Source organism: Astyanax mexicanus, chromosome 1, assembly GCF_023375975.1.
Source record: "Astyanax mexicanus isolate ESR-SI-001 chromosome 1, AstMex3_surface, whole genome shotgun sequence".
Taxonomy (NCBI): Eukaryota; Metazoa; Chordata; class Actinopteri; order Characiformes; family Acestrorhamphidae; genus Astyanax; species Astyanax mexicanus.
Genome location: NC_064408.1, coordinates 78326201 through 78350665, shown reverse-complemented (window position 1 = coordinate 78350665; position 24465 = coordinate 78326201). Strand labels below are relative to the sequence as shown.

The following is a 24465-nucleotide window of genomic DNA, read 5'->3' as shown; positions in this document are numbered from 1 at the left end:
AGAGCTTCTCAAAGAAAGTCTGCTGCACTGAGGCATCTCTGATGTGCTAACACCAGGCCTGGACTGGGACCATTTCCCAAATGTGATGTGTGAGATTGTACCCGGCTGGGGCTCCAGCAGCTTCTGTTGCTGTGAGAGATGATTTATGACCGTGCTGAGTGCCTCTCGCGGCCGTCAGAGGAGCTTCAGCAAGCTTTTTAAGTCCCGCAGTCAAGCAGAAGCTTAGTTTGAGATTGTGACTGAGCCCTGTGTCGGTTTAAGTCTGGGCCTGGCTGCTGCCGTCATGCTGATAAATCTCGTTATATCTCTGCATAAGGCCTGTGTGTGTGTTAGCTGTTTGATGAGGGTGTTTGGTTATGCTCAACAGTGTGCGGTGGAAGATCCTTCTTCAGTTCCAGTGCCGGAACCGGCTGCTACTAACAGGAACACCCATCCAGAACACGATGGCCGAGGTGAGCTTGCACAAGAAGTGTGTTTGTGTGTGTGTGTTTGTTTAATTTTAGGACACAATCAATCCCTAAATTAGAGAAAATCTTAATTAAAGTTTAGGAATAAAGAAATGTTACTATGTTGTAAAAAGCTGTGGTTTTCGCTGGACTTGTTATTGTAACACTACAGTATCAACAATATTCCCAGTTTGAATTAGGTTTATAAGTTTAGTATAAGACTTTAGTCTTGTGCTACATGAGTCTGAAACTGACCTATAGCAGTAGTGCTGGGCAATGGATTAAAGACACAGCATTTTTTTTGGTAGAAGCTGCTTGAATTCCTCAATTTTTATTTTCCTTAAATTTGCTCAGTGTTTTTGTTCACTTCCACAATGCTTACTAGTAGGGGTGTGAATCTCTCAGTGTCTGACGATTCGATTCTGATTCCGATTCCGATTTTTGGGGTCACGATTTGATTCAGAAATTATTTTCGATTCAAACGGTCTATAAATTTTGTGATTGAGAAGATGAAATGATGATTTAAACAAATATATAATATATAAAACAATAATTTTAGTTTTTTTACTCTATCAAATATTTTTGCAACAGTTCATTTTTTTTTTTTTCGCAAATCACTGACATCACAGGCTTTTTAACCAGATTGCATTGTGGCTTCATTTTCAAAATTCAACCTTTATATATTAAACATACAGAACCTTAAATATTAAGGCTGGGTCCAGGAGTGCATTAATCAAAGCTTCTCCCACTTTATTCTTAGTTTCACTGTAGAGTTGTGGTGCGTTTCTTCTGCAGTGGCCAATGGACGCGTGATGCGGAATACAGTACTGTCGGGAGTAGGAGCGGCAAAAAATAAAACACATTTTTAAATTGATTTCGGTGCATTTTGAATTGATTCAGAATCGCCAGGACTAGGAATCACGATTTTCAGCACCCCTACATTTCAGCATCCGTGTTGAGTGTGGTACACACCAGGTCACCAAACAGTACCCTATAAGTAGACCCACTGACTGATTACAAGACTGTAGACACCTGTGATGCTAAATAATAGACACATCTTGATATAACATGTGCCTTTGTTTACAATATTTTCAGGGTTACTATCATTTTTGTCCAGGCCTTTTTAATGAGTTTACTTTTGACAAAAAAAAAAAAGTTGAATTAATGTCTGATTTTCATTTGTTCATTTTGTAGTGTTTTCATTTATGATTACTTAAGTCAGATTCAAGTTATTTCTGTAACCATTGTGAGTTTTTCTTTAATTAACCGAAAGGTACCAACAATTTTGTCCATGTGTGTACATATAGGTGGTCTCAAATGTTTTGTGTGATGCATGTGTGTGTGTGTGTTTTTTTTTTTCTTCTTTTTTCTTCATTAGTTGTGGGCCTTGCTGCACTTCATCATGCCTACTCTGTTTGACTCTCATGAGGAGTTTAACGAGTGGTTCTCCAAAGACATAGAAAGCCATGCTGAGAACAAATCTGCCATTGATGAAAGTAAGTAGTCCTGTTTTTTTAAGCTCACTCCTAAAAGCCAGCGCCTTTTGTAAAAGTGAGTGATCCCTGACTCATTATTTTATTAATTTATTTGTTTTCCTTCTGTTTTTGAATGGCAGATCAGCTCTCAAGATTGCACATGATTTTGAAGCCTTTCATGCTTCGCCGGATAAAGAAGGATGTGGAGAACGAGCTCTCAGATAAGGTACCGTTCTTGTCTCTCACTAGAGAAAGTACTATTAAAGCCATTGAGAAAGATGTAGATCAGTATAGTTGAATTTACTGCACTTTAAGTATAAGTGTCACTAAACAGACACCATTAACATTAGGTTCAGGTCTTCTCATTCCTATGTGTGTGTTTGGTGACCCCCTGGCTTCTCACCTTCCCCAGATTGAGATCTTGACATATTGCCAGCTGACGAGCAGGCAGAGGCTACTGTACCAGGCCCTGAAGAACAAGATCTCCATTGAGGACCTGCTGCAGTCGTCTATGGGCACAGCCCAGCAAGCCCACAGCACCACCAGCAGCCTCATGAACCTTGTCATGCAGTTCAGAAAGGTACGACGTGCCATTGTAGCAGTTGAGGGAGGTGATGGGTGCTCAGGACCAAACACTTTTTTATGCCCTTTTTTTATGTGTTCATTTAGGTGTGTAACCATCCAGACCTGTTTGAACGTCAGGAGACGCGCTCACCTTTTCACATGTCATTGAAGCCCTTCATCATGTCCAAGTTTCTCTTCCGTGAGGGTCTTCTTAATACATGCAGCCAGGCGAGGACAAGGTGAGTTCTCTTATCTGTGCATGATCACTACCCACCTGTTTTATATGTTGGAAGTGTTAAAAAAAAATGTCCAGGGAAATTTTCAAATCTGTTTCCTGACATTTCTTCTCATATCTCTCTTTGACTTTCAGGTTGTTACAGGTCCTGTTCTCTCCTTTCTCTCCTCAACACATCCAGCAGTCCTTATTTCACAGGCAAAGTACGTCAGCCAGTCTGTCTCTCCTTCTCATCACCTGTTTTTTTTTTCTCTCACATGTTTTAAAAATAAATCTAACTCTCTTTTTTTCTATCTTTTTCTTCTTTATTTAACATCCTCAGGTGATGATGAAGGCAGCTGCTTTTCTTTTCTCCGGTTCATTGACGTGTCACCATCGGAGATGTCCAATGTCATGCTGCAGGGCACACTGACCAGGTTCATTTTTTTTTTCCACACCTTGGCTCATTTATGTTCTGATCTTGTTGAATTTTTATGCAAGTCATGGGAACAATATAAACAGCTGACTCAGCCTTTAATATTGAACCAGATCCAATTATAATACACCCATTCAAATGCATTTCTGCACTAGTTTGGCTATTTAGTTGAATGTTTCTTATTTTTAAAGAGTTGTGATGTATAAGGAAGTATGTAACACTGCTGTGCTACACAACTGGGGTTTAATTGCCCATCCAGACAAGCACACTATGAAATACCAGTAGGAGTTCATGGGCAAGGCTCCTGTCGCTGCATCTGCTTACTGTACACGCCTAAAAAAATAATAATGATGCTACAAAGAATTCTTTGAGCAATGCCAATCCCAGTACTGTGTGTAAGTGTCAGTATCGACTTTGATATCGATACAGTATTGGTACAACACAACAAAAAAACTTTTGTAGCACCATTATTCTTTTTTTTTTAGAAGTGTTTAACATGATTCAATTATAACATTATTATTTTTTTGCAGTTGCTGTATTGATAATATAGTAGTTTAATAATGCATTTACATATTTTCCTTAAAGATCAAAGGATATTTAATCATATTAAACATTTAGACATTAGAATAATCAAACATAAATACAAAAATACTCCCTTTTTTTTTTTAACACAAAGTCAACATGACAGCACATTACCAGTAATAAGCTCTTCTCAAAAAGTAAACACAATGGGTGTTGAGGTCAGCAAAATGATTGAATGAGTTTATGTCCATGTAGCATATGATAAGTCTATAATTATGTAATTATTGTGACCGGCCTAAAGGAATAATGTAGCCAATTTCTAACATGCTTTCTCTCTCTCTCTTTCGTCTGTGCTTGTTCAGATGGCTAGCACTTTATCTCTCCTTTAAGTCTGCCCACCGGCTCCATCATCAGCGGCTGTGGAGTGGTGGAGAGATGGAGGGAGGTCAGGGTACTGCCGAGAGGAGCTCTGGAGCTCATTGCCTTTCTAACAGAGACCTCGTCCTGTGGCTAGACAGGCCAACGTCATTCCCCAACAGGCACACCAGCACCGTCCTGCAGGTGAGTCCCTCAGGCTTCTGTAGAAACCACAGCTTCACCACACTCTCGTAAAGATGACGCAGAGCTACCATAATGCTGTCGTAGCATGATTTGTTTATTTTCGTGTTGTTGAGCAGATGCCTAGAAACCAAACACAATAATGCATGAAGTTCTGCTTCACTGGGGCTGAGGGTACATGTGTGAACTGCTTCTCTTGTGGAAAAAAATAATATATAGTTATTTCTGGTTGACTGGACGTCATTGAAGATGCTACTGAAGTTTAAATTTGCTCGGAGGAATTAAGCATTACTGATTAATTGTATCTGTATAGTTATATAATTTAAAAAGGCCATAACTGCAAATAACACCATCCTGGAAAGATTTGATTCTTTCCAAAATACTCACTGTAACCTTGGACTGGAGAGTAGTCAGCTGTGCTGGCTGGAAGCTGAAGAGTGTGTGTGTGTGTGTGAACAGAGCAGGTCAGGTCTGCTCTCTTTTTGTAATTTGCACTGTGTGGGACCGAGTGGTGGTCCTCATCAGTCATTTATTGCCAAGACTCATATTTCGCTGTATCTGCACTTAAAGGCTCTCATAGGCAGTGGTCCGTTTTTGCACATTTTGGGTTCAGCACAAAATGCATGCGTGCTTTAAAGCTATAGTCTGATGACTGGAGCTACAACAAGGATACTGTAAGAGCTAATAACCCTTACCCATTATTAACAAAATATTGTCAGTATAAATAGTACATTTGTCTATGTTTGTCTATATTTTTGTCCATTTATATAGATAACGGGATGTGTATGAATATGTTCAGACTCCCATACTAAATTCGGCCTATTTTTGGCCTATCTAGATTGTTTGTTTATAGACTGATTTTAATGGTCTGGACAGTGTGAATGCTGTGGTTGCTTAAAATAGAGTTTCACTCACAATGCGAAAAAGTGTGACCTACTCAAATCCAGAACGATGGAAGTGCTGGGGTCCTAGAACAGCACCAAAGGTTATTTTGCGACACCCAGCAAACCATGCAGTAATGTTTATGATGTTTAGACACGCAAATCCGATCTGATCACTTGCAAAGGACAGTACACAAAGTCATCTCAAAAGATTTGATTTGAGTGCTCTGAGCGGTCCAGTGGTTTAAAGCGCTGCCATTATGATCAGGAGATCGCTGGTTCGAATCCTGATTATGTAGCTTGCCGTCGGCTACCGGAGACCTGAGAGAGCACAATTGGCCTTGCTCTCTCTGGGTGGGTAGATGGCGCTCTCTCCCCTCATCACTCCAAAGGGTGATGTTGATCAGCACAAGGCGTCTGTGAGCTAATGTATCAGAACCGAGTTGCTGCGCTTTCCTCCAAGTACGCTGTAATGCTACTCAGCAATGCTGCAACAGCAGCGGCGGTGGCTGAATTCACATGTATCGGAGGAGGTATGTGCTTGTTGAGGCATCACTAGTGTTAGGGGGAGTCCTAATAAGTGGTTTGTAAATTGGGAAGAAAATGGAGAATAAAAAAAAAAAAAAAATTACATATAAAAAAGGTTTGCCTGCAGTCTAAACATAGTTATGCAGTATTAGAAACCAAATACACTGCTAATTGGTAATTGGTCATTGCTTGCTAACAAAGTTATTCTTATAGCTGTTCAAATCTGATTTGGACACTATAAGACATCTTGGCTAGTCGATTATGTTTGAATTATCTGAGAAATTACATGAATCCCATTTTAATCCAAACTATTCCTTCAAAAAAACTGTGATTAATGTAGCTTAGGAGATGCAGGATAGAGTTAGAGAGATCAGGTAAATTAAACCGGTTCTGCAGTCCCCAGCATCCGGACTCTCTTTAGCAGAGCAGCTGGAGCAGAAGGAAAGCTTGGTGTCTATTGCAGTGCTGTGCTGGGCTGATGGAAAGCTGATGGCAGAGGAAACGCTGTTTCTCAGGTGCTGACTGAAGCGTAATCCTACTCTGCTCCTCCTCGGCCTCTTGCACTGTGCTGCGTCTCCCAGCTCCACTGGGGCATGGACAGGAAACTGACACCGCAGCAAATGCTAACTTTACTCTCCCTACAGACTCACGCCAAGCCTCTGCTGGCCCACACCTCCATGCTCAGAGTCCAATACTGAAACAAGCTATACTGCCCTATAGTATTTCACCAAGAAACTAATGTATACAGTGTACCATATATAACATATACATATAATTAATTAATTAATTCACATAAAACATTTGTACCAAAGTACCGAACACATCAGAAGGCCATGTCAGGGTCCATTTCTCTCAGCCAAGAACAGAAAGCTGAGGCTGCAGTGAGCACAGACTTTTCTGGATGCTTAAATACTAAAGACACATAGTTTGGCCTGATGAATCTCTATTTCTGCACATAGATAATATGGCTAGTATTTGACACCAACAGTGTAATTTATAGACTGAACTTGTCTTGTGTCAACAATCCAGGGTGGTGGAGGTGGTGGAATGATAAGAGGAACCTTGAATGCCTCAGGCTATTTGAGCATTGTTGCTGCTTCCAATGTGCATCCCTTTCTGGCTACAGGTTATCTATTTTCTAATGGCTACTTACAGCATGATGTTGCACTTTGCCACAAACTGGTTTCATGAACACAACTACTATATATGTTCAATGTACAGCAGTGATTTTCCCAGTCACTTGATCTGAATCCAATAGAAACCTTTAGGATGTAGTAGAACTGATGATTCCCTGCATGAAGGTGCCCCTGGACAATCTGCAGGATATGTCTAACCTACTTATGTCAGCATGGACTGAAATCCCAGTGGAGTGTTTGATTCCACAATATGCTGTAGTGTCATGTCACAGAACAGAACCATTATCTGGGGATGGGCTATAGTCCGATATACTCCCCTCTGAACAGCGAAAGAGCTAGCGCGGTGAGCAGGTAACGGTAATGCTTCTTCAGCAGTGCTAGCTGGAGTTAGCAGCAGGCTACAGGCTGATAATACTCACCTCTGAATAGGGAAATAGTGGTTAGCAGCTAATGCTAATGCTACTCCAACCCCGGTGCTGGAGAACTCCTGCTGAAACTCCTGTATAACACTGTACTTCAGAGTGGCTTTACTAATCCTTACAACCTTCCTGATAAAATTCATACATAAGGCACAACAGATTAAAAGGCGCATTGACTATTTTTGGAGAAAATTCAAGGATTTTAAGATCACATTATGGTGCAAAAAAAACAATATGTTAAATTACTGAATTTTGTTTACATTACAATATATATTGCAGAACAACAATATGTTGCAATATCATTTCCCCATATCAGAAGCATTTAGCACTGTTTTTAGGATGCACAGAACGTTATACAATTTGTTGAAGAGCTTATTTGTATTTTGCTGCCTTCTGTTGTCAGTACTACGGTAACGAGTTTAACGAGCAATACATTATGCAGCACTACCTCCGAGCCTGAGGACCTCTGACCTCCAGCTCCTGGCTCTGCTCCGGATGAAAGAGGAAGCAGCTGCCACACTCTTAGCTTTCCAGACCTCCCCTCAAACCTTCATGTGTTCCAGCAAAAACCAACTCGGCTTTCTGTATTCATTCAGAAAGTTTAAAAATGTATCTAATTAATTGCATGCTATGTAATTTAATTAATGAATCTAAATTAATTGGATTCATCCATTTTGCTGCAATTCCAATAAATTTTAGTTGAGGAACAAATTCATAAAAGAATAACTGGCATAGATATAAAAGCTAATAATAATCATCAGTCAGTGATAGATCCAGCAAATACTCCTTTACAACATATCCTTTACAAAATATCCTTTACAACACTAGACCAATTTTTATATAGTTTGATGTAGCTTTAACAATTACAAAACAGTGATAACAGATAGTCACAGATCTAATCCTCTAATAAATGTACTGGACTTTAGGGGAAAAATAAAACACATGAAAAATGGATGAATATGGACTCATTTAATATTTCTGATTATTCCTTTGATAATGTGACCACAAGGGGTGCCTTAGCGCTCTCCAAAAGTGTGATCTTTGCGATCTGGGCGTTCATGCTTCATCCAACGCCTCATTTCCAACCGCTTTCGTCTTGAGGAGAGTTTCCAGACGCATCTTTCTTCTCTCCTTGTGGTTGGGAACACAGCCCAGACAGCGGGTCTCCAGACACAACCACCCCCTCCTCTTTCTTCTCTCTCTCTCTCTTTCCCTCTTTATTATTTCTCTTTCTCACTCTTTCTGTTTGTTTGTCACTTCTCTTGCTTTCTTTCATTCATTAATTTTCCCTATTTTATTTATTTTGTTTTTCTCTCCCTCTTTTTTTTCTTTTGTGCTCTCCCCTTCCCTCTTATTTTTACTTCTCTTTTTCTTTCATTTTCTCTTTGTTTCTTGTTTTATTTCATCTCTCTCTCTGTCTCTCTCTCTCTCCTTTTTCCCACCCCCACTATATGTCTTGTCTGTCCTTCAGTCTATCAGCTCTCAGTAAAAAAACAGAGCCTAATTCCACATGGAAACTCTGTCTTACATCTTTCTTTTGGCATCATATGAGTCACTGTAAATGTTTGGTGGTCTTCAGTGTTTCTCTGAGGTTGGTGTGAAGAGAGATGAGCCTTAGCATCTTGGAAAATTTAGTTCAAAGATAAATTGTGAAGGACACTGCCCGCAGTGCTGAGAAGGGACACTTGGGGGTGCTGTGTAACCATTTACTGTTACTCGCGCTGCAAATACATATTCTCCTTATCTCACTCTCACACACAGGTAAGCTCCCGCTGACTGTGTTATGAAGTGACCGGAGAAGTGATTTGTCATGTTAATCTGAGCTTTGATTTGCTGCAGGACCTGGTCTTCGTGGCTCAGCATCCGTGGCCCTTTGCCCACGCAGACGTAATTGTCCACAGTAGACGTTCTTCCTCCACTCCCTCCCTCAGACCCTGCCAACCCACCCAGCTGCCCAAGTTCTTGCTCACAGCAACACCAAAGGTAAGGCCCTATAAGCACTTTGTGTTAATGTGTGCTGTTTGTGTTCTAAAGTCATCCATTAAAGTGTGTGTCTGGAGATTGCAAGTTCAATCCCTGAAAATGCCAAAGCCATCTGTGAGTAAGTGTAAAAAAGGAAGGATTCGAGTATAGAATAAAGGCCTTCATTATTCAGGACTGTTAGGATGGACCTCCCTCTCCCCCATCATTCAGCAAGGTGCTAACATATCAGAATTTTCCTCAGGTATGTTCAGCTGTCCAGTGTTGTTCCTTCAGCAGCAGTTTAAACAGATGTGGTGCTGTTTTTTGTGTCTCAGAGGAAGTGTTTGCTAGCCTTCATCCTCCCACTTTTGGTAGCACCAACTACAATGGTGTGGGAGTATTGAAGTGATTTAGCTGTAATAAAGCATACTATATATAATAAATAATTTAATAGCCTTAATAACAAATAACAAATACTTCTACATAATTTCCTCCAGCTAATAATAAGGAGGCTGTGAACATTAGGTTGTATTTCTATTATGAAAAAAAAAAAATCTTGTGTCTCAGAGGATGTATTTTCCAGCCTTTCCAGAATTTTCCTTTGAGAGCAATTAAGCACCTGTCCGTGCGTCCTTCCGTCCATCTCATACATTTCTCTATCTATATCTCTATTTATCTATCTATATCTCTATTTCTCTATTTCTCTATCTATATCTCTCTATCTCTATTTCTCTATCTATATCTCTCTATCTCTCTATCCTTCTCTGATTTTGCTGTAATAAAGCATAATGTATAAAAGATGAGCCAGTGAAGCAACTAATTGCTCTGTTTCTGCAAAGGTAAGCATACAAGCAGAAGTAAGAAACTAAACGTTGTTAAATAAAAGAAGGAAGCTAAAACTAAAAGCACAGCTGAGCTTTGATTAGATAACACTGACTGCTGTAGCTAACAGATACGTATATGTGTAAACAAGGAACTAAATAAAGAAAACACAGAAAAGAAACCAAATACAGGTAGAATATGAGCACACGGGCAGGGCAGTGAGTGTGAGATGTATATTATTAGTACTATTGGCATTTTGTACAGGAACAGGACTTGAGTTATGCAGTATTACAAAGTTTTAGTGAGTGTTCTGCCCACTGCATAGCGCAGTTAGCAGTGTGCTGGTCCCAGAGTATAAAAGTTGAAATGCAGTGTAATTTTGCTTTAATTATGCTTCTGATGGTTTAACCGTTAAAGCATGGTAATTGTGTCTCTAAGCTTGGCACAATGACTATTTTTGTGCGGACAATAAGGTGTCCCAGAAATAATTGCAAAAAAAATAGTCTTTAAATGCAAAATTAACTGATATAATGCTTATTTAATAGCATTATTATACAAATACTTCTTTATAATTTCCTCTAGCTAACCTGGTGCGATGGTCTAATGATAAGTATGTATAAAAGAAAGAAAATGAAATTAATTACTTTCTTGATTAAGAAAGGTCAAACAAATAATTATTTCTCAAATTCTTAACTATCACTATTTTTGTGTGGTTGATAAGGTTTCTCATTATTTGGCATCATTTTTAGACACTGTTATAATGCTACTTTAATAGCATTGTAATAAACCATTTATAATTAGTTCTATCTATACTATCTATAATTTAAAAGAGCAATAACGTTTTTTATACATATTTGGACATTAGAATTGATATCTTAAGTTAATAAATCATTAAAATTAAACGACTACATTTAAACATCAACTAGGGGTGTGACGAGACACTAATATCACGAGACGAGACACGATACTGGGTTCACGAGAACGAGACTAGATTTAAAAATAAAATTTTAAAGAAAACGTCAAAAATGAAAAACTAGAGTTTTATTTGACTAAATCATATAATGCAAACGTAACAGACTGGTTTCTCTCACACATTGATTCTATAAGAAATAGAAATAAGAATAAGGTCTTATATAGTGCAAACAATAAGTGCAAACCACAACCAGTCATATTAAGCCTAGGGTTTGTGTTTTTTCTCTCCTAAATCTCTTGTAATTTAACTATGCATAACCATAACCAATCATATTAAGCCTATGCTTGAAGTGCAAACAGAGACAGAATATTTTTTTAATAAAGTACAGAGCTAGGGGATTAGTACAACTGCCTATGAAACAGTCACGTGTAGGATTTACTTACAGTATTTATATATGGTTTGTGTCTTGTTGGTCACTCTGTTACCGTTTATTGTTTCCACTGGAGCCAAAATGCAGCCAGACATACAACTTAAAAGTAGCAGAAGCATCTGCTATGCAAATGCCCGAATTTTCCTCTTCTGCTGAGAGCTGCTCTCACTGCTCAGCCATCATACTCTATTGCTATCGCTACTGGGTTGCCAGATCCCTCTTAAAAAGTCCACAATTAACTGTTTTTTTGCCCCACGAGACAGGTTTAAGCCTGACGAGAAATGCCGTCCGTTTTGATCTCGTGAGATCTCGTGCCACAAGATCTCGTCACACCCCTAACATCAACCTCCTGGCCATCCATGTCAGTAGGCTTTCCTTGCTTGGAAAAACCTAATGGCCGATAATAAGGTCAGCAAAATTATTGAGGTTATTTCTAAATATTGTACATTAAATAACAGGCATATTTACAGATTAGGTCTAAACATATAATTCAGTATTTCCTGGTCCGAATAATTATTATTAAAAATTAGAGAAAAATCTACGATGTGCAGAACGTCCACGACTGAAGTTGGGAACCACTGAACTGGATGGCAGTACAGATTCCAAAATGCGTAGAACACGCTGGTGGCCAGACCCTGACAGCGATCTCCTGTGGCACCAGAAACAAACTGTCCCCCTAAAATAAATCCTCAAAGGCAGTGGCTTGCCTTGACTAGAGGACTGGTTTATTTATCCACCCTGTGTTCCTTACAGATCAGCTGCTTAGCTGGGCTTGACCTCTCTGCAGTATAACTAAACAACGCAAGCCCACCACTGAGAAACCAGAGAGGCCTGTGAGAGCTACCACTCTACTCACAGTCATGCAGTCACGCAGTCCAAACCTGCCTACTTTTTGGTTACAAAATGATTTTTTTTTTTTCATTCTTATATTAAAACAACAAAATGGACACCAGCAAAGTCATTATTTCTTCTGAACTCAAGGGATTGAGAATAATTGGTATCACTGGCATGGTCCATCACAGATTATTCATATATGCTCACCTAACATTTAACAAACTAATATTCAACTAACATTCAACCTAATCTATTAAATGCAACTTAACTCTTCAGTAGAATGTTGATGTTCTGAAGCTGAATATAAATGTTAATGTAAATGATTCTACGGAATCTAACCCTCCCTTTAACACTAAGTCTATCCTTAAATTATTATTTAAATCCAAGCATATACTTGGATACTTTATTCTAACCCTAAACCTAATCCTAGAAAGTTAGGGATAGTGTAGGGTTATATTCAACAAAGAATAATTTACATTTAACTTAAGACTTCAGTTGCATTTTATTGGAATTGCATTTTTAATGTTAGTTAAGTGTGTGTGATTGTAAACTGTAATGTTTGTAAAGAAAGGATTTGTACTGTATGTAGGAGCATCCAGGCCAGAACTTCCCAGTTCATCCTAAAATTACTGGATTGATCATCATCCCTTCAGAACAGACAGTTCTTGGAGGCTTTATACCCCTCTAGCCCACGCCTGGCATTAAGCATGGTGCCCCTATATTTATATTCATTTGTTCCTGGAATTTATATTCTGTACAGGGACCAGACAAGCTTTTTGTGTTTGTGTATGGGTAGAACTAAGGTTATGTTCACATTACGAGGCTGAAGTGACTCTGATCTGATTTTTTTGTTCAATAAGGCTGTGTGAACATGCCAAATCGATTTTTTTCAAATCGAATTTTAGGCACTTCCTTATGTGGTCCTAAATCAGATACGTGTTCGATCAATGAACATGTGACATAATTGTGAACGTTCAAATCAGAATTCATTATTTTTTAATTTTGCTTTAAGGCATGCGCTAGGTGCTGTCGTCACCAGACCGCACCAGCAGCGTGGCAAATCAGCAATGGAGGAGAGGAGTGGCGGGAACGACAACAGTTAGTGGAGGGATGAAGAAGTTGCGAATTTGATAGATAATTGGGGATCCATTCAAGAAAAGTTGGAAGGAACATACAGTAATCGAATCATTTTTGAAAGAAAGAAATGCCAAACCGCAGCTACAGACGGACATGGGTACAATGCCAAAGAAAAAAAAAAGAGCCTTAAGGCTAAGTACAATGTGCGCATGTGAGGCGTTTCAGGGACAGATTCGTTCACATTAAACACAGATACAGATCACTTTACATTTGTGAATGTGAACCGTCAAGATCCGATCCAAATCCGATCTAAGCAAAAAATCGGATTTAAACAATGTAGCTTGTAATGTAAACGTAGCCTTAAAGTAGCTGAATGTTTTAATTAGATGGAGTGTCCAAAAGCATTTGGGCATATACTCTATCTCAGTGAAAGTAGATAAAGTCAGACTAAATATTATTACCAGTCAGAACAGTAACAATACAGCATAAGGCATGGCCTCATTATGGGTGCTTAATGCTTGAGACATTCTCTCCAAAGTGCGTCAGTTACACGTTTACGTCATACAGTGATGTGCAGTGGCAGTGTTAAGCTCTGCGTCGCCCTTTATATTATTACACATACATTTGTTTAAGTATGATGAGGTTCTCATGTTCGTGCCTGCGGCGTCCCTGCCTTAAAGCAGGAACAAGTACTGGGGTCCTGCCTGGCCTCATGGATCTGCTATGTGTCCGTGGGAGTTGGCACGGTGTTGGCACCAGCCCACAGGCGCCAGGGGCATATGGGCACTGTGGGAAAGTGATAAGATAGATTAGCACTTTTTTCTCTCTTTGTTCACAAGGGGCTCTTGACCTTATTGGGTTTTAAGGCCACATCTGCTCGTACATTCTCCCATTGGTCAGCTGTCTGCGCCAAAGCCAGAAGCCCGGCCAAGCTGAGCTGTTTTTCAGCGGTGATAAGAATGAAAGGAAGATAATATCATCCGCTTGTCAGCAAGCCATAAAACTCTCGGCAAGAGCTGAAAGAGAGAGCGCAAAAGAGAAAGATGTGAAGGAGAAAAGAAAGAGAGAATGGAAGGGGAGTGAGGGCGGTGTGAATCACTACAGGAAATGGTCATCTGTTACCCGAAGGCCTGTTAGCGCTGTTAGCACTAGAGACCTCTGCCACGCTTTCCTGTTCGAGCCGCAGGGTTCGGAGCAAATATCGGAAATGTAGGGGTATGTGTGTGCGTTAAGGAGCGTACGTATGTGTTACGGTGGGAAACTGTGCTCTCTCTCTTCCGCGAAGTGTGTACAGTGTCGCTCACTGATAAAAAGAAAAAAAAAACAGAAGATGGATAGGGTGATTCTCTAGGTGAGAGTTAAAAGGACTTGAGGGATTGAAAAGTAATGATTTGTTTGGCTTTTCTTTTTAAAAAAAATCAAATTTATTGCTTTCTTGTTATAACAGAGTAGCAATGTTACCTCATTTTCCCATGTTCCCAGCCTCCTTATCATTAAGACGGCTGCTTCTGGTTCGCTGGAGAAACATGATGTATGTAAAGTGTCCGTATCGGTTCCAGCTAGTCAACCAGCATGTGCGAGGGCTTGATCACTAATTATACTCCATTTAAACATTAATGACACTCCACAAAGGAGCGAAAGCAGCAATCCCTCCTGTTCAGTACCTCCCCTAAGAGGCAGGTTCCCTAAAGACCCCTGGCTGTGAGCGACACATGGCAAACCTGGGATAAAACTTCAGTCATAGAACGCATCCCTAATTCATAAAAATTTGGTGCTTTTATGGAAATGTCAACATTTCCTGGCGTAACTCAATTTGTTTTGCTTTTGTTTTTTTAGGTGACAGCAATTCCTACAGAGCGATACTGTCCAGATCGGAGCGCTGAGTATGAGTGGCGGCAAGTCCGGGACGGTGGGAGTTTGGCTGCTAAGCAGTGCTTCCTGTATGGCTCGCCAGAGCTGGCTTACGCCTGGGCTGCCCGCTCCCACTCTTTCCACCCTCACAGCCCTGGGGGCATGATGGCCCTCCAGCCCAGACATGGCTGGTCCTTCATCAGGATACCAGGTATGGAAGCGGTGGTGTGTTTCCTCAGTGTGTTGACGTTGACATGTAATCGACGTAAAGAAGTCAACACCTAACTGCATTGCTTGCTCATTAAAGTTCTCGTGATCCACGTGGTCATTCTGACAGATGGCAGTACAGTACAGGAAGAGTAGGGGGTGGGTATGACTTCTGCTCTGTTCTTTTGTTGTGCTATTGAATTCCAATCCTTGAATGATGATGATTAGTTAATTAAACAAGAAGAAATTTATTACCAAAATAACATTTCCAAACCCTGTGTGTGTATGTGTCTGTGTGGGTGTGTTAATGTGTATTTGAACGTAAATACACACGACCAACGGCACTAAGTCATTTGCCTGACTGGTATTTTATTTCTCTGTATCCGACCATTGTTCTTGCGTTGACTGTTTTATTTAAGTCAAAAAACTTTCTCACAGTTTGCCTGCTTGGTTTTAAGCGTCTCGAACGGAAGCACTGATCTCCTAAAAGCACCACACAAATCTTGGTTAGGGCTGCGGCGGCTCCGTAAAAGGCAACACCCCCTCAGAAACACCCCTACCTTCAGACTCTCAGCTGACCCCCAGCTCTTCTCTCAGGCTGCACCTCCATTGGCTGGCCTCGCGCGATAGGTTGGGCTCACAGGGCCCCTCGGCGCAGCTGCGTCCCAGAGGCCATTGTGCGTGTGAGTTGGAGGAAACTTCGCAGAAGGAGCTGGAGAGGCTGCCAGCTCGGGCCCCCTGAGCGGGCCGAGGAGGGAGGGATACCCGTGGGAGAGTCACACAGGTCACGATGGCCACCAGCCCTGGTTGGTCTAGGGTCAAGGCCCGGGCCTGTTGTACCTCTTCGTCACTGTCACCGCTTGGCTCAACACACCATCATTTGTTACACGTTAGCACTGTGTGGCTGTCAAAAGTGGGAACGATAGCAGAAAGTCTAGGAAAGGGAAAGAGTTCTGTTTTCTTGGGCGGCTTGTTCCCAATGCTGGTCCTGTAGAATTCTTTCTCTATCTTTTCTTCACCTGATCCAAATATTAACTTAATTAATAAGCCCTGGCAGAGCTGAACTGGTCACATTAGTGCAGAAATAGCATGCGGATAGCAGTTCAGACTGGAATCACTGATCTAGTACGTACACCCGTGCAAGGCCAGCATAACTGCTGGGAGCAGAGCTGGTGAGATAGAGCCCCATGAGCTCTTGTGAAGTTGGGAGGGGGGACAAAGCAAGGAAGTTGGACTATTGGACATTGTTTCAGCACATTGTTAAGTAAGCGCTGTGTGTGTGCGAGCATGTGTGTGAGTGAGCGCTAACGCTCATTCACAGACTCAAGGTGTTTCAGCTCACTCCTTTCCCATTTTCTCAGAGTCATACTGTACCCAAGGAAGGAAATGACACAACACAGAGCCAGGTTCATTGAAGTCCTGTGGCAGCGAGATTGCTTACTCCCACAGTCTAACTAGCGGAACCTATGAGCCCATACCTCTGAAGATGGTGGAAGAGGGCTTGAATACCCTTTGTGATGTGGGCTAATCAGCAATATCAACATATTAGCTAAGCCACAGAAGTATTTGAAAGAATTGAAGCACAAACAAACCACGCACGCTGGGTGGTGTGAGTTTGTTTGGCTGGTTGACTCATTAAGGCAAAATGTGTGAGGCGCGGTGCCGTCGGCTGTTTTCACTGCTGAATCTTTTTGTAGAGTGTGGTTACCTGTTATATCTGGTTTATATCGTGAACTCTCTGCCCCAGCGTGACTCAGAAACCCAGAACCGTATTTTGAATCTTTGACGCGGTGAAGCGACCTGCTGGGTGTTTTGTAAACAGAGTGAGTATAATAGCATGTTGCCACTCCTCTCTGTTGCCAATGTGGATTTTGTGTGACACACTCTAATTAGAGGGCAGGGCAACGTAGCATGAAGGTCTTTTCTCACAATAGCTCTGGCACTGAGACTTTTTGTTTTTCCTCTACTGGAACTGCATTGCTGCAGACTGTTGTTGTGATGGAGGGGGGTAGCAATTGGTCTTTGCTCTTAGACAGCCTGTGGGAAACTCTGCTTTCCCTTCCTGTTCCTTCAAAGAATCCCTGCGCTCCAGCAAAATGGACGGAAATATTCTTGGCCTTTTTTGATTTTTGGCCCAAACATGGCGGCTACGTAATTGTTCGCGATTCGTGTCTTGGCCCTGCCACCTTGACAAAGATGAAAGACCAGAGTTTGCTTCTGGAGTGGAGGTGTTTCTTCAAACCTGCCCATAGAGGAACCCTCTAGAACAGTCATTGGTTTTCTGTGATGCATCATTTCCACTCTTTGCTTGAGTACTGACCCTTTGCTCTCCTGATCCTTTGTGACCTATAGGGGGAGCTGTTTGCTGAGTTTTGCATCCCACCCTCTTAAGTCCCCAAGTTGATGTAATCAAAGTCAAGCCCGCTAAACCCTGAGCTCGGTCACTGGCCCCATGACCTGACCTGTCCTTGTTTCTTTACCTCTTAGGCCTGGTCATGTGACTTGTGTGCCGAATGTCCCACCTGGCTAATAGTTTGAAACCAGAGCCTATTCTGTTTATCCCCCAAAATGCACTTTAGTGGTAATTATCTTTGACAAGGCAAGGTCAGTTTTCAGTGTTTTTAACCCGTTTTCCCAAGGGGATGTTTCCAGTTTGAGTGCTTCCAGATTGTTACACTGTATTTTATTGTTATTAGACTGGCTGACAGTCAAGACTAGGGCAGTGGCAATGTGGACAGCTTGGTAACAAGAGGGTTAAGAAGAAGCATGTTTTATAACCGCTGAATGAAGTGTGGTTTAGACCAAAGAATCACAATAACTACTCACTTATGAGTTGCACCAGTAACACTTTCAAAACAATACTTTTTATTCTAGTTCTCACAGTAAGCAGTGTCACATGCACAAAGCTTTCCAACTCACCATCGTTCCAGAAAACAAAGTTCTGCTGCTCCATAGCTCAATGCTGGGTGGCTTTATACCACCTCTAGACTGCACATTGCATTATTAACAGTTCCAATGTATGTATGGTGATCTGCTCCAGAGGGTCCTATTCTGTTGGCAGTTTTTCAAGCAGTGAATTTCCTGTACTGGCCACCCAGTGATGCTGGAAAAGAGGCTGTGGCTGAATTCACATGTATCAGAGGAGGCAAACGTTCAGCAATCCCTAGCTATTTTTAATTTTTAAAAAGTTGTTGTAAAATACAGCTTTAGGAAAAAAGAGACCACCTAAAAATGATCAGTTTCTTTGATTTTACCAAATTGAAAACCTGGAATACAATCAAGAGGAAGATGGATGATCACAAGCCATCAAACCAAGCTGAACTGCTTGAATTTTTGCAACAGGAGTGACAAAGTTATCCAAAAGCAGTAGGTAAGACTGGAGGAGGAGAATGTGCCAACATGCATGAAGTTATTCCAAAGTTATTCCACCAAATATTGATTTCTAAAACTCTTGAAACTGGTTTTCTTTGCATTGTTTGAGTTCTGAAAGCTCTGCATCTTTTTTGTTATTTCCGTCAATAAATGCTCTAAATACAATATTCTAATTTGGAATTTGGGAGAAATGTTGTCTGTAGTTTATAGAATAAAAGAACAATGTTCATTTTACTCAAACATTTACCTATAAATAGCAATATCAGAGAAACTGATATTCTTCATATTTTCCAGAGCTGTATATATTTTGTGCTAGTAATTGTCTTTTGATCTTTGTATTAATTGAAATAGTTTATTTAGCTTTTTTTATGTTCTCGTTAAGGGAGGTCACCCACAGGGGGCAACATTCACTGTATAGTATGTGAGGATTATTAATTTCCTGCTAAGAGTCTCATTAGCTCAGAGATTTGAGTAGTTTTTAGTGAAGATTTTGGAAAGCTTCATTACTGGCTTACACCTCCATCCATCACAAGCTCATATCGTGTCTCTGTGCCCATGCTGATGGTGTCGATATCTGCTCTGCTCAGCCTTTGTAAACAAGGGATGATGATCTAATGGTTGCAAAGGCCAGTACTGGCCAACTCTTCCAGACAAGCAGTGGGAAAACCAAGATTACTTTAATGAAATTAGCGAACAGCGCAGAAGCATTTACGTAGCAGGCAGTGGGGTTAATTTGCCTGGCCAGGACTCTGCGGTGGCTTTTTTTAATGATGAGGTCACTTTGGGGTCAGGCCCCAGTCCTGGCTGGGAGGGATTGGATTACGCTATGAGGAGTTTGGAAAGGGTCCTCGAGGGTGGGGGAGGGAAGGCCACCAGCAGGTGCCTGGGCTTGATAACTGTAGCCATGGCAATGGCTGTGTGGCACAATACTGGCTACCTTAGAGCTCCATAGTAACCAGTATGAAGATGGATGGATGCACCTAATATTTGACAACCAAAAATATTTGAGTGAAAAATGGTAAAAAAGCTACATCGATATTTGGACGAATGAGTGAAAAGACAGAATAGTTCATACAGACTTTTTTTTTTTTCCTTTCCCATTTTTCAGTGTTTTCTCTAGAAGAGGAGTAGCAGAGATACACTATTCACCAAAAAAAAAGCTGAAGGATACAAGCCGTGCAGGGCTAGGATAGTAACAAGTTAGATTAGCTAACTTATCCTTAGTCTTACAAAGAGATTTGCTGCCATTTACTGTGTCATTTTACTCACATGTAACCTAAATAGCACTGCTGAGGTAAATGCATTGTGCTTTTTGGTTTGTCTGCTTGGATATTTAAGGCTTTGCAATGCAAAAATAGTTTTCTATTCGCTTTTTATTTAAAAGGAAAAAAAAGTCTTAGGCTTAATTAATATTCAAAGAACATAGGGGCAAAATGAAAGAAAACCAGAGCAAACTCTGTTCAGTTTCAGACATTTTTGTCTTAAAAAAGAAAATCAGGGATTTGGTCTTTTTGCTGTGTTCTGTTTCCATAAGACACTTGGAAATCAGTCTTTCATGTGGAAACATTTTCTTTCTGTCTGAAGTGCACACACACTGTGGTGTGTTGGGTTTGCTTGAAGATGGCACTGTCAGCCCACAGCCCACATTTCCCTGCTTATGAAGCTTAATAAAGCAGGCTCTGGTAATCCTGTTCCTCTCCCTGTCCCCCTCCTTGTCCCCTGACACCAGGCCCATTAGATTAGGGATCTTTGATGGAGGAGTGCGTGATATTCTTATCATCAAACCACACTTTGTTCAAAGCAGGAGCAGAGACTGCAGATCAGCAGAGATTGATGGAATCTTCAAATAGATGTGTGATCTTTGAAATACAGATTTTGGTCTGCCTCTCTGTTTTTTTATAGGCCACCTCTGGGAATTTTAAAGAAACACTATTTATTAGAACATAATTAAACTGAGAAGTTTAAAGTGCAAGAATTATAGATAAACAGATAATATAAAATATGAAATCATAAAGGTTTTAACTAGTGTTTGGAATTAGAAATTTCTACCAGCTATTTACATTTTCTTCAAGCCACCATTTAATCCTCCTTTTTTTTTATCCGTGCCATGTGCACCTCTTAACGGTTAAAGCTTGTTTAGCTTTTTATGCTGAGCAGGTTTCAGGCTGAAGATTGTCCTTATTGGAGCCATTTTCTCTGAAGCCAACTTTCCTTAAACTATGTGCATCACCTACTTGTAAAATTTCACTGCTTCCAGTTCTTGATAGCATCCAAGTTCTTATTTTTGGTGACCCACAGTAAAGTCATCGAAAGATTAACCAGTTTCGTAGGTCACTATTGTCATTTTTTTCCACTTCTTAAAAATCACTAAAATCACTATTAAATCAGTAAAAATCACTATTTTACTTTAATTTTCTCGTCCCCAGTTTTCTTTTAACATTGTCGTGGCACTTATTTGTGTATTTCTTTTTATACTAACATAATTTGTTTGTATTATCTTGACTATACACATTTCGTATATTAATAAATAGCTGGACAATAATAAGATATATAAAGTGTATAATAATAATACAATAATACAATATTTGTAAATACAAAATATATTTATTTACATCACCTCGCATTTAATAAAATAGCTATTTGTCCATTGCTACGCACCGTAATTACACTTTGGGCGCACGTTTCCACTGAGATCCACGTAACACAACAGCAAGTGAAAATGGACATAGATCACAGACGCGTTTCCAAACAGACTCCCACACTTTGTGTGTCTTTTAGAGCGCTTAGACACCGCCATCGTGCTGTGTGTACAAAACCTAATATCATGTGACAACACAATGTCATGTGATCGAGAAAGCCAAAAAACTGACTTTTCCCGTTGTTTTTTCAATTGCAGTCCAGATGCAAGAGTTTTATCACTGAGTAGAAGTGTGAATTATTTTTCACAGACGTCCCCCTGAGAAACGAGTCCCGTCTGGATATCCACCATTTAGTCAGGAATGAAACAACATTACCATCCCTTTTTGTGCCTTTTAACATCCAAAAATCTGTACTTCACCTCATTAATGTTTACATGTGTTTTCATCCATACCCTGTTCCCTTTACCTAGTTCTGTGCATGAGCAAGAATGGCCCGTTTTGTCCCCTGACTGGCTAGAATAGTGTTGTATGGCTCACATTGAACCACTTTGTTTGTTTCCCAGGCTCAGTACTAACACCTGACTTTTTTCCGGCATTTAAACAGACGAGAGAGCAAGAGAACCACAAGTAAACATTCACTAAAATGTACAAACAGCGTATTGGCTAATTAAGAAAAAAATTGTGGGTGCTTTACCACTCCGTAACGTTTCATTAAGACTTTTATATTGAGAAGTATTGTCAGCTAATCTGTAGATCGATTTGGACCTATTATGAACCATTTATATATATATTTTTTGTTACTTTAACCTTTTCAGGTCAATAGGGTGGTTGGTCAGGGTTCATTTGTGGTTCACATTAGCATGTGGAAACTGCTGTTGGGTAACGTGTCTGTGCTAACCCCCCCTCACATCCGATTCCCACTTCCACAAGCCCCGTGACCAGTGAGGTCACTTGTCCCCAGTCACATCTGATGTTTTGGGGGTCAGGAGGTTGAGTGGGGCCACTGTGGAAAGTTCACCCCTCATCTGTTGTGCTGGTTGTCTGTCTGTGTGCGCAACATTCAAAAGAAGCTTAGTGCTTTTGTAGTGGACGTGCACCTGATGACTCGTCTGCGGTGTTTTGACATGACCTTGGACTCATACGCTCTTGTTTTATCGATTAATCCTGTAAATCCTTATTATGATCTTGTATTGAATTAACTTTTCAAACTCTGACATTTGGTCTAATGTGTGGGTGATGCAATACAGCTGTTTGATGTACTTTTTGTTATGGTTAGTCACAGCCTGGTGGGATCACACAGTGCAGTACAGATGTCCTTGATAGGACATCATCCGATTCTGAGCTCTCTTTGTTCTTTTGTGTTTCAGACAAAGAAAGCCTGATCACGGACAGCGGAAAGCTTCACACTCTGGACCTGCTGCTGACTCGACTGAAGTCTCAGGGCCATCGTGTCCTCATTTACTCTCAGATGACCCGCATGATTGACCTGCTGGAGGTGAGCACATCCAAAACCTTCTCGTAATTCGTGCAGTGATGGCACAGTTGTTTTGTGGAAAGTGTCCAGCACGCTACTAATGAACTCCCATCAGACTCAGAAATACTACTGTATTACAGATTTCTCTTGAATCGCATGGCCAGAAGTTATTTGCTTTGTTTTTTGTGGCCTACAGTAGTTTTTTGCTGGTATTACACAGCAGACAGAGAAAATGATGAGAGAGGAGGAGAGAAAAATTGAAAACCTGGCATGAAAACAAGCATGTGGTGGGAGAAATAGGCCCGCAGACTTAAAAAGAGAGAAAAAAGAAGCCAGAAAAGGTCAATTGTTTTGCCTCCTATTGAGCTGTGAGCCAGACTTCAAACTAGACCTTTCATTAACATTCTCTACAAAGGCAGTTTTTGGTCTCATACAGCCATTGTCCCTTCTTAGCGATGTTCTGCAAAATACCATTTGTAGTTTTCAAACACCTCTGTGCAGACCATGAAAGAAGGTTCCCAGGTGGTTAGGCATACACACGCTTCCTCTGTTTGTGGAGTAGTTGGTCCATGGGAAAGGTTAATCATGGGAAAAAACAGGGCCGCACTGTTTAACTCTGATTGACTTCAAGGCCTGACATGGGAATTCTTATTCTTTTTTTTCCCCTCCCCTTTTCTACTAATCACTCGATCAAGATTATAGTACATCACTGGATTATCATACTAGATACTAGAGTGTGATAAACCCCAGTTCTTTGCCAGTGGGCACAATTGGGATTGGGAGTGGAGAGAGTTTTTAGCCTGAGACAAATAGAGAGTTCTGCAGTGTGTTTGACTTGAAGGGGCGTATGAAGTCATGGCCCGACCAATTTTCCACGATACAATTGACTTGGCCTGGGTTTAAAGACCCAGCTGCAGTCAATTTGAGGTCCCTGTATTACCTCTAGGGAAAAGACCAGCTGATTGTAATCTGTGCCATTAGCTTCATTGTTTTTTTGTTCTCTCCATTTTAACACTGCCTTGTTTGGCATGACCTCAGCCGTGGTTAAGAATGTGAGTGGGCACCGCTGTCTCGATCACTCATCTGTGTAATTGCAAATGACTATTAGCCCACCTTTTTTTTATGCAAATGCCCTTATTTTATCATATAATACAGCTCAAAACTGGTAACATTGAAATATATTTCCTGGTTTCTTGGATTTCCTGTTCTGCATTCTCGATTTCGACTTATTTTGCCGTCCATTAGGGACTGCTTGACTGCATTTGTACTTAGCGGTCTTCTCAGATTTTACCTTTCGATTTCTTTCCTCAAATCCCTCTCGACTTGATTCCAAATATGCTTTGGGCAGGATTCCACTGAGTTAAATCATGTTATGTTTGGCGCCGCTCTGCTGGCCGGGAGGTAGACTCTCAGTGGTGCAGTACGTTTTCAGATGGTCCCATCGGCACCTTGTGAGTTGATCTGCTAAAGGGGGGGCTAGGTTTTAGAATCAGTGTCATTCTGGCCAGAGCCGGAGACCTGATCAAAGGACGTTAATGTCAACAAGAGTGCTAATGCTCGTTTCACATAGTCCAGATGTGCTTTTGTGAGGGAGGCCAGAGGAGCCCCAGGCCTGATGGAGTGGAGGTTTCAGTCTGGGTGGCGTGGGAGGGTTGAAGGTCACTGTTGAAGACTGGTTAGGGATTCGTTTGGAATGAATTAAGCT

General features: G+C 40.8%; 1 protein-coding gene across 3 annotated transcripts in view; it reads left to right on the top strand.

The window, feature by feature from the left end:
- ino80 (INO80 complex ATPase subunit) overlaps positions 1 to 24465 on the top strand; it is a 51422-nt gene that overhangs the window by 13881 nt on the left and 13076 nt on the right. For all 3 annotated transcript variants that reach the window (XM_022663350.2, XM_022663335.2, XM_022663338.2), the window contains 11 exons: positions 368 to 452; positions 1825 to 1942; positions 2062 to 2147; positions 2334 to 2501; positions 2591 to 2724; positions 2856 to 2923; positions 3043 to 3136; positions 4020 to 4218; positions 9019 to 9162; positions 15054 to 15279; positions 22654 to 22781. In XM_022663350.2, coding sequence (XP_022519071.2) covers positions 368 to 452; positions 1825 to 1942; positions 2062 to 2147; positions 2334 to 2501; positions 2591 to 2724; positions 2856 to 2923; positions 3043 to 3136; positions 4020 to 4218; positions 9019 to 9162; positions 15054 to 15279; positions 22654 to 22781 — 1450 coding nt within the window. The remainder of the gene's footprint in view (positions 1 to 367; positions 453 to 1824; positions 1943 to 2061; positions 2148 to 2333; positions 2502 to 2590; positions 2725 to 2855; positions 2924 to 3042; positions 3137 to 4019; positions 4219 to 9018; positions 9163 to 15053; positions 15280 to 22653; positions 22782 to 24465) is intronic.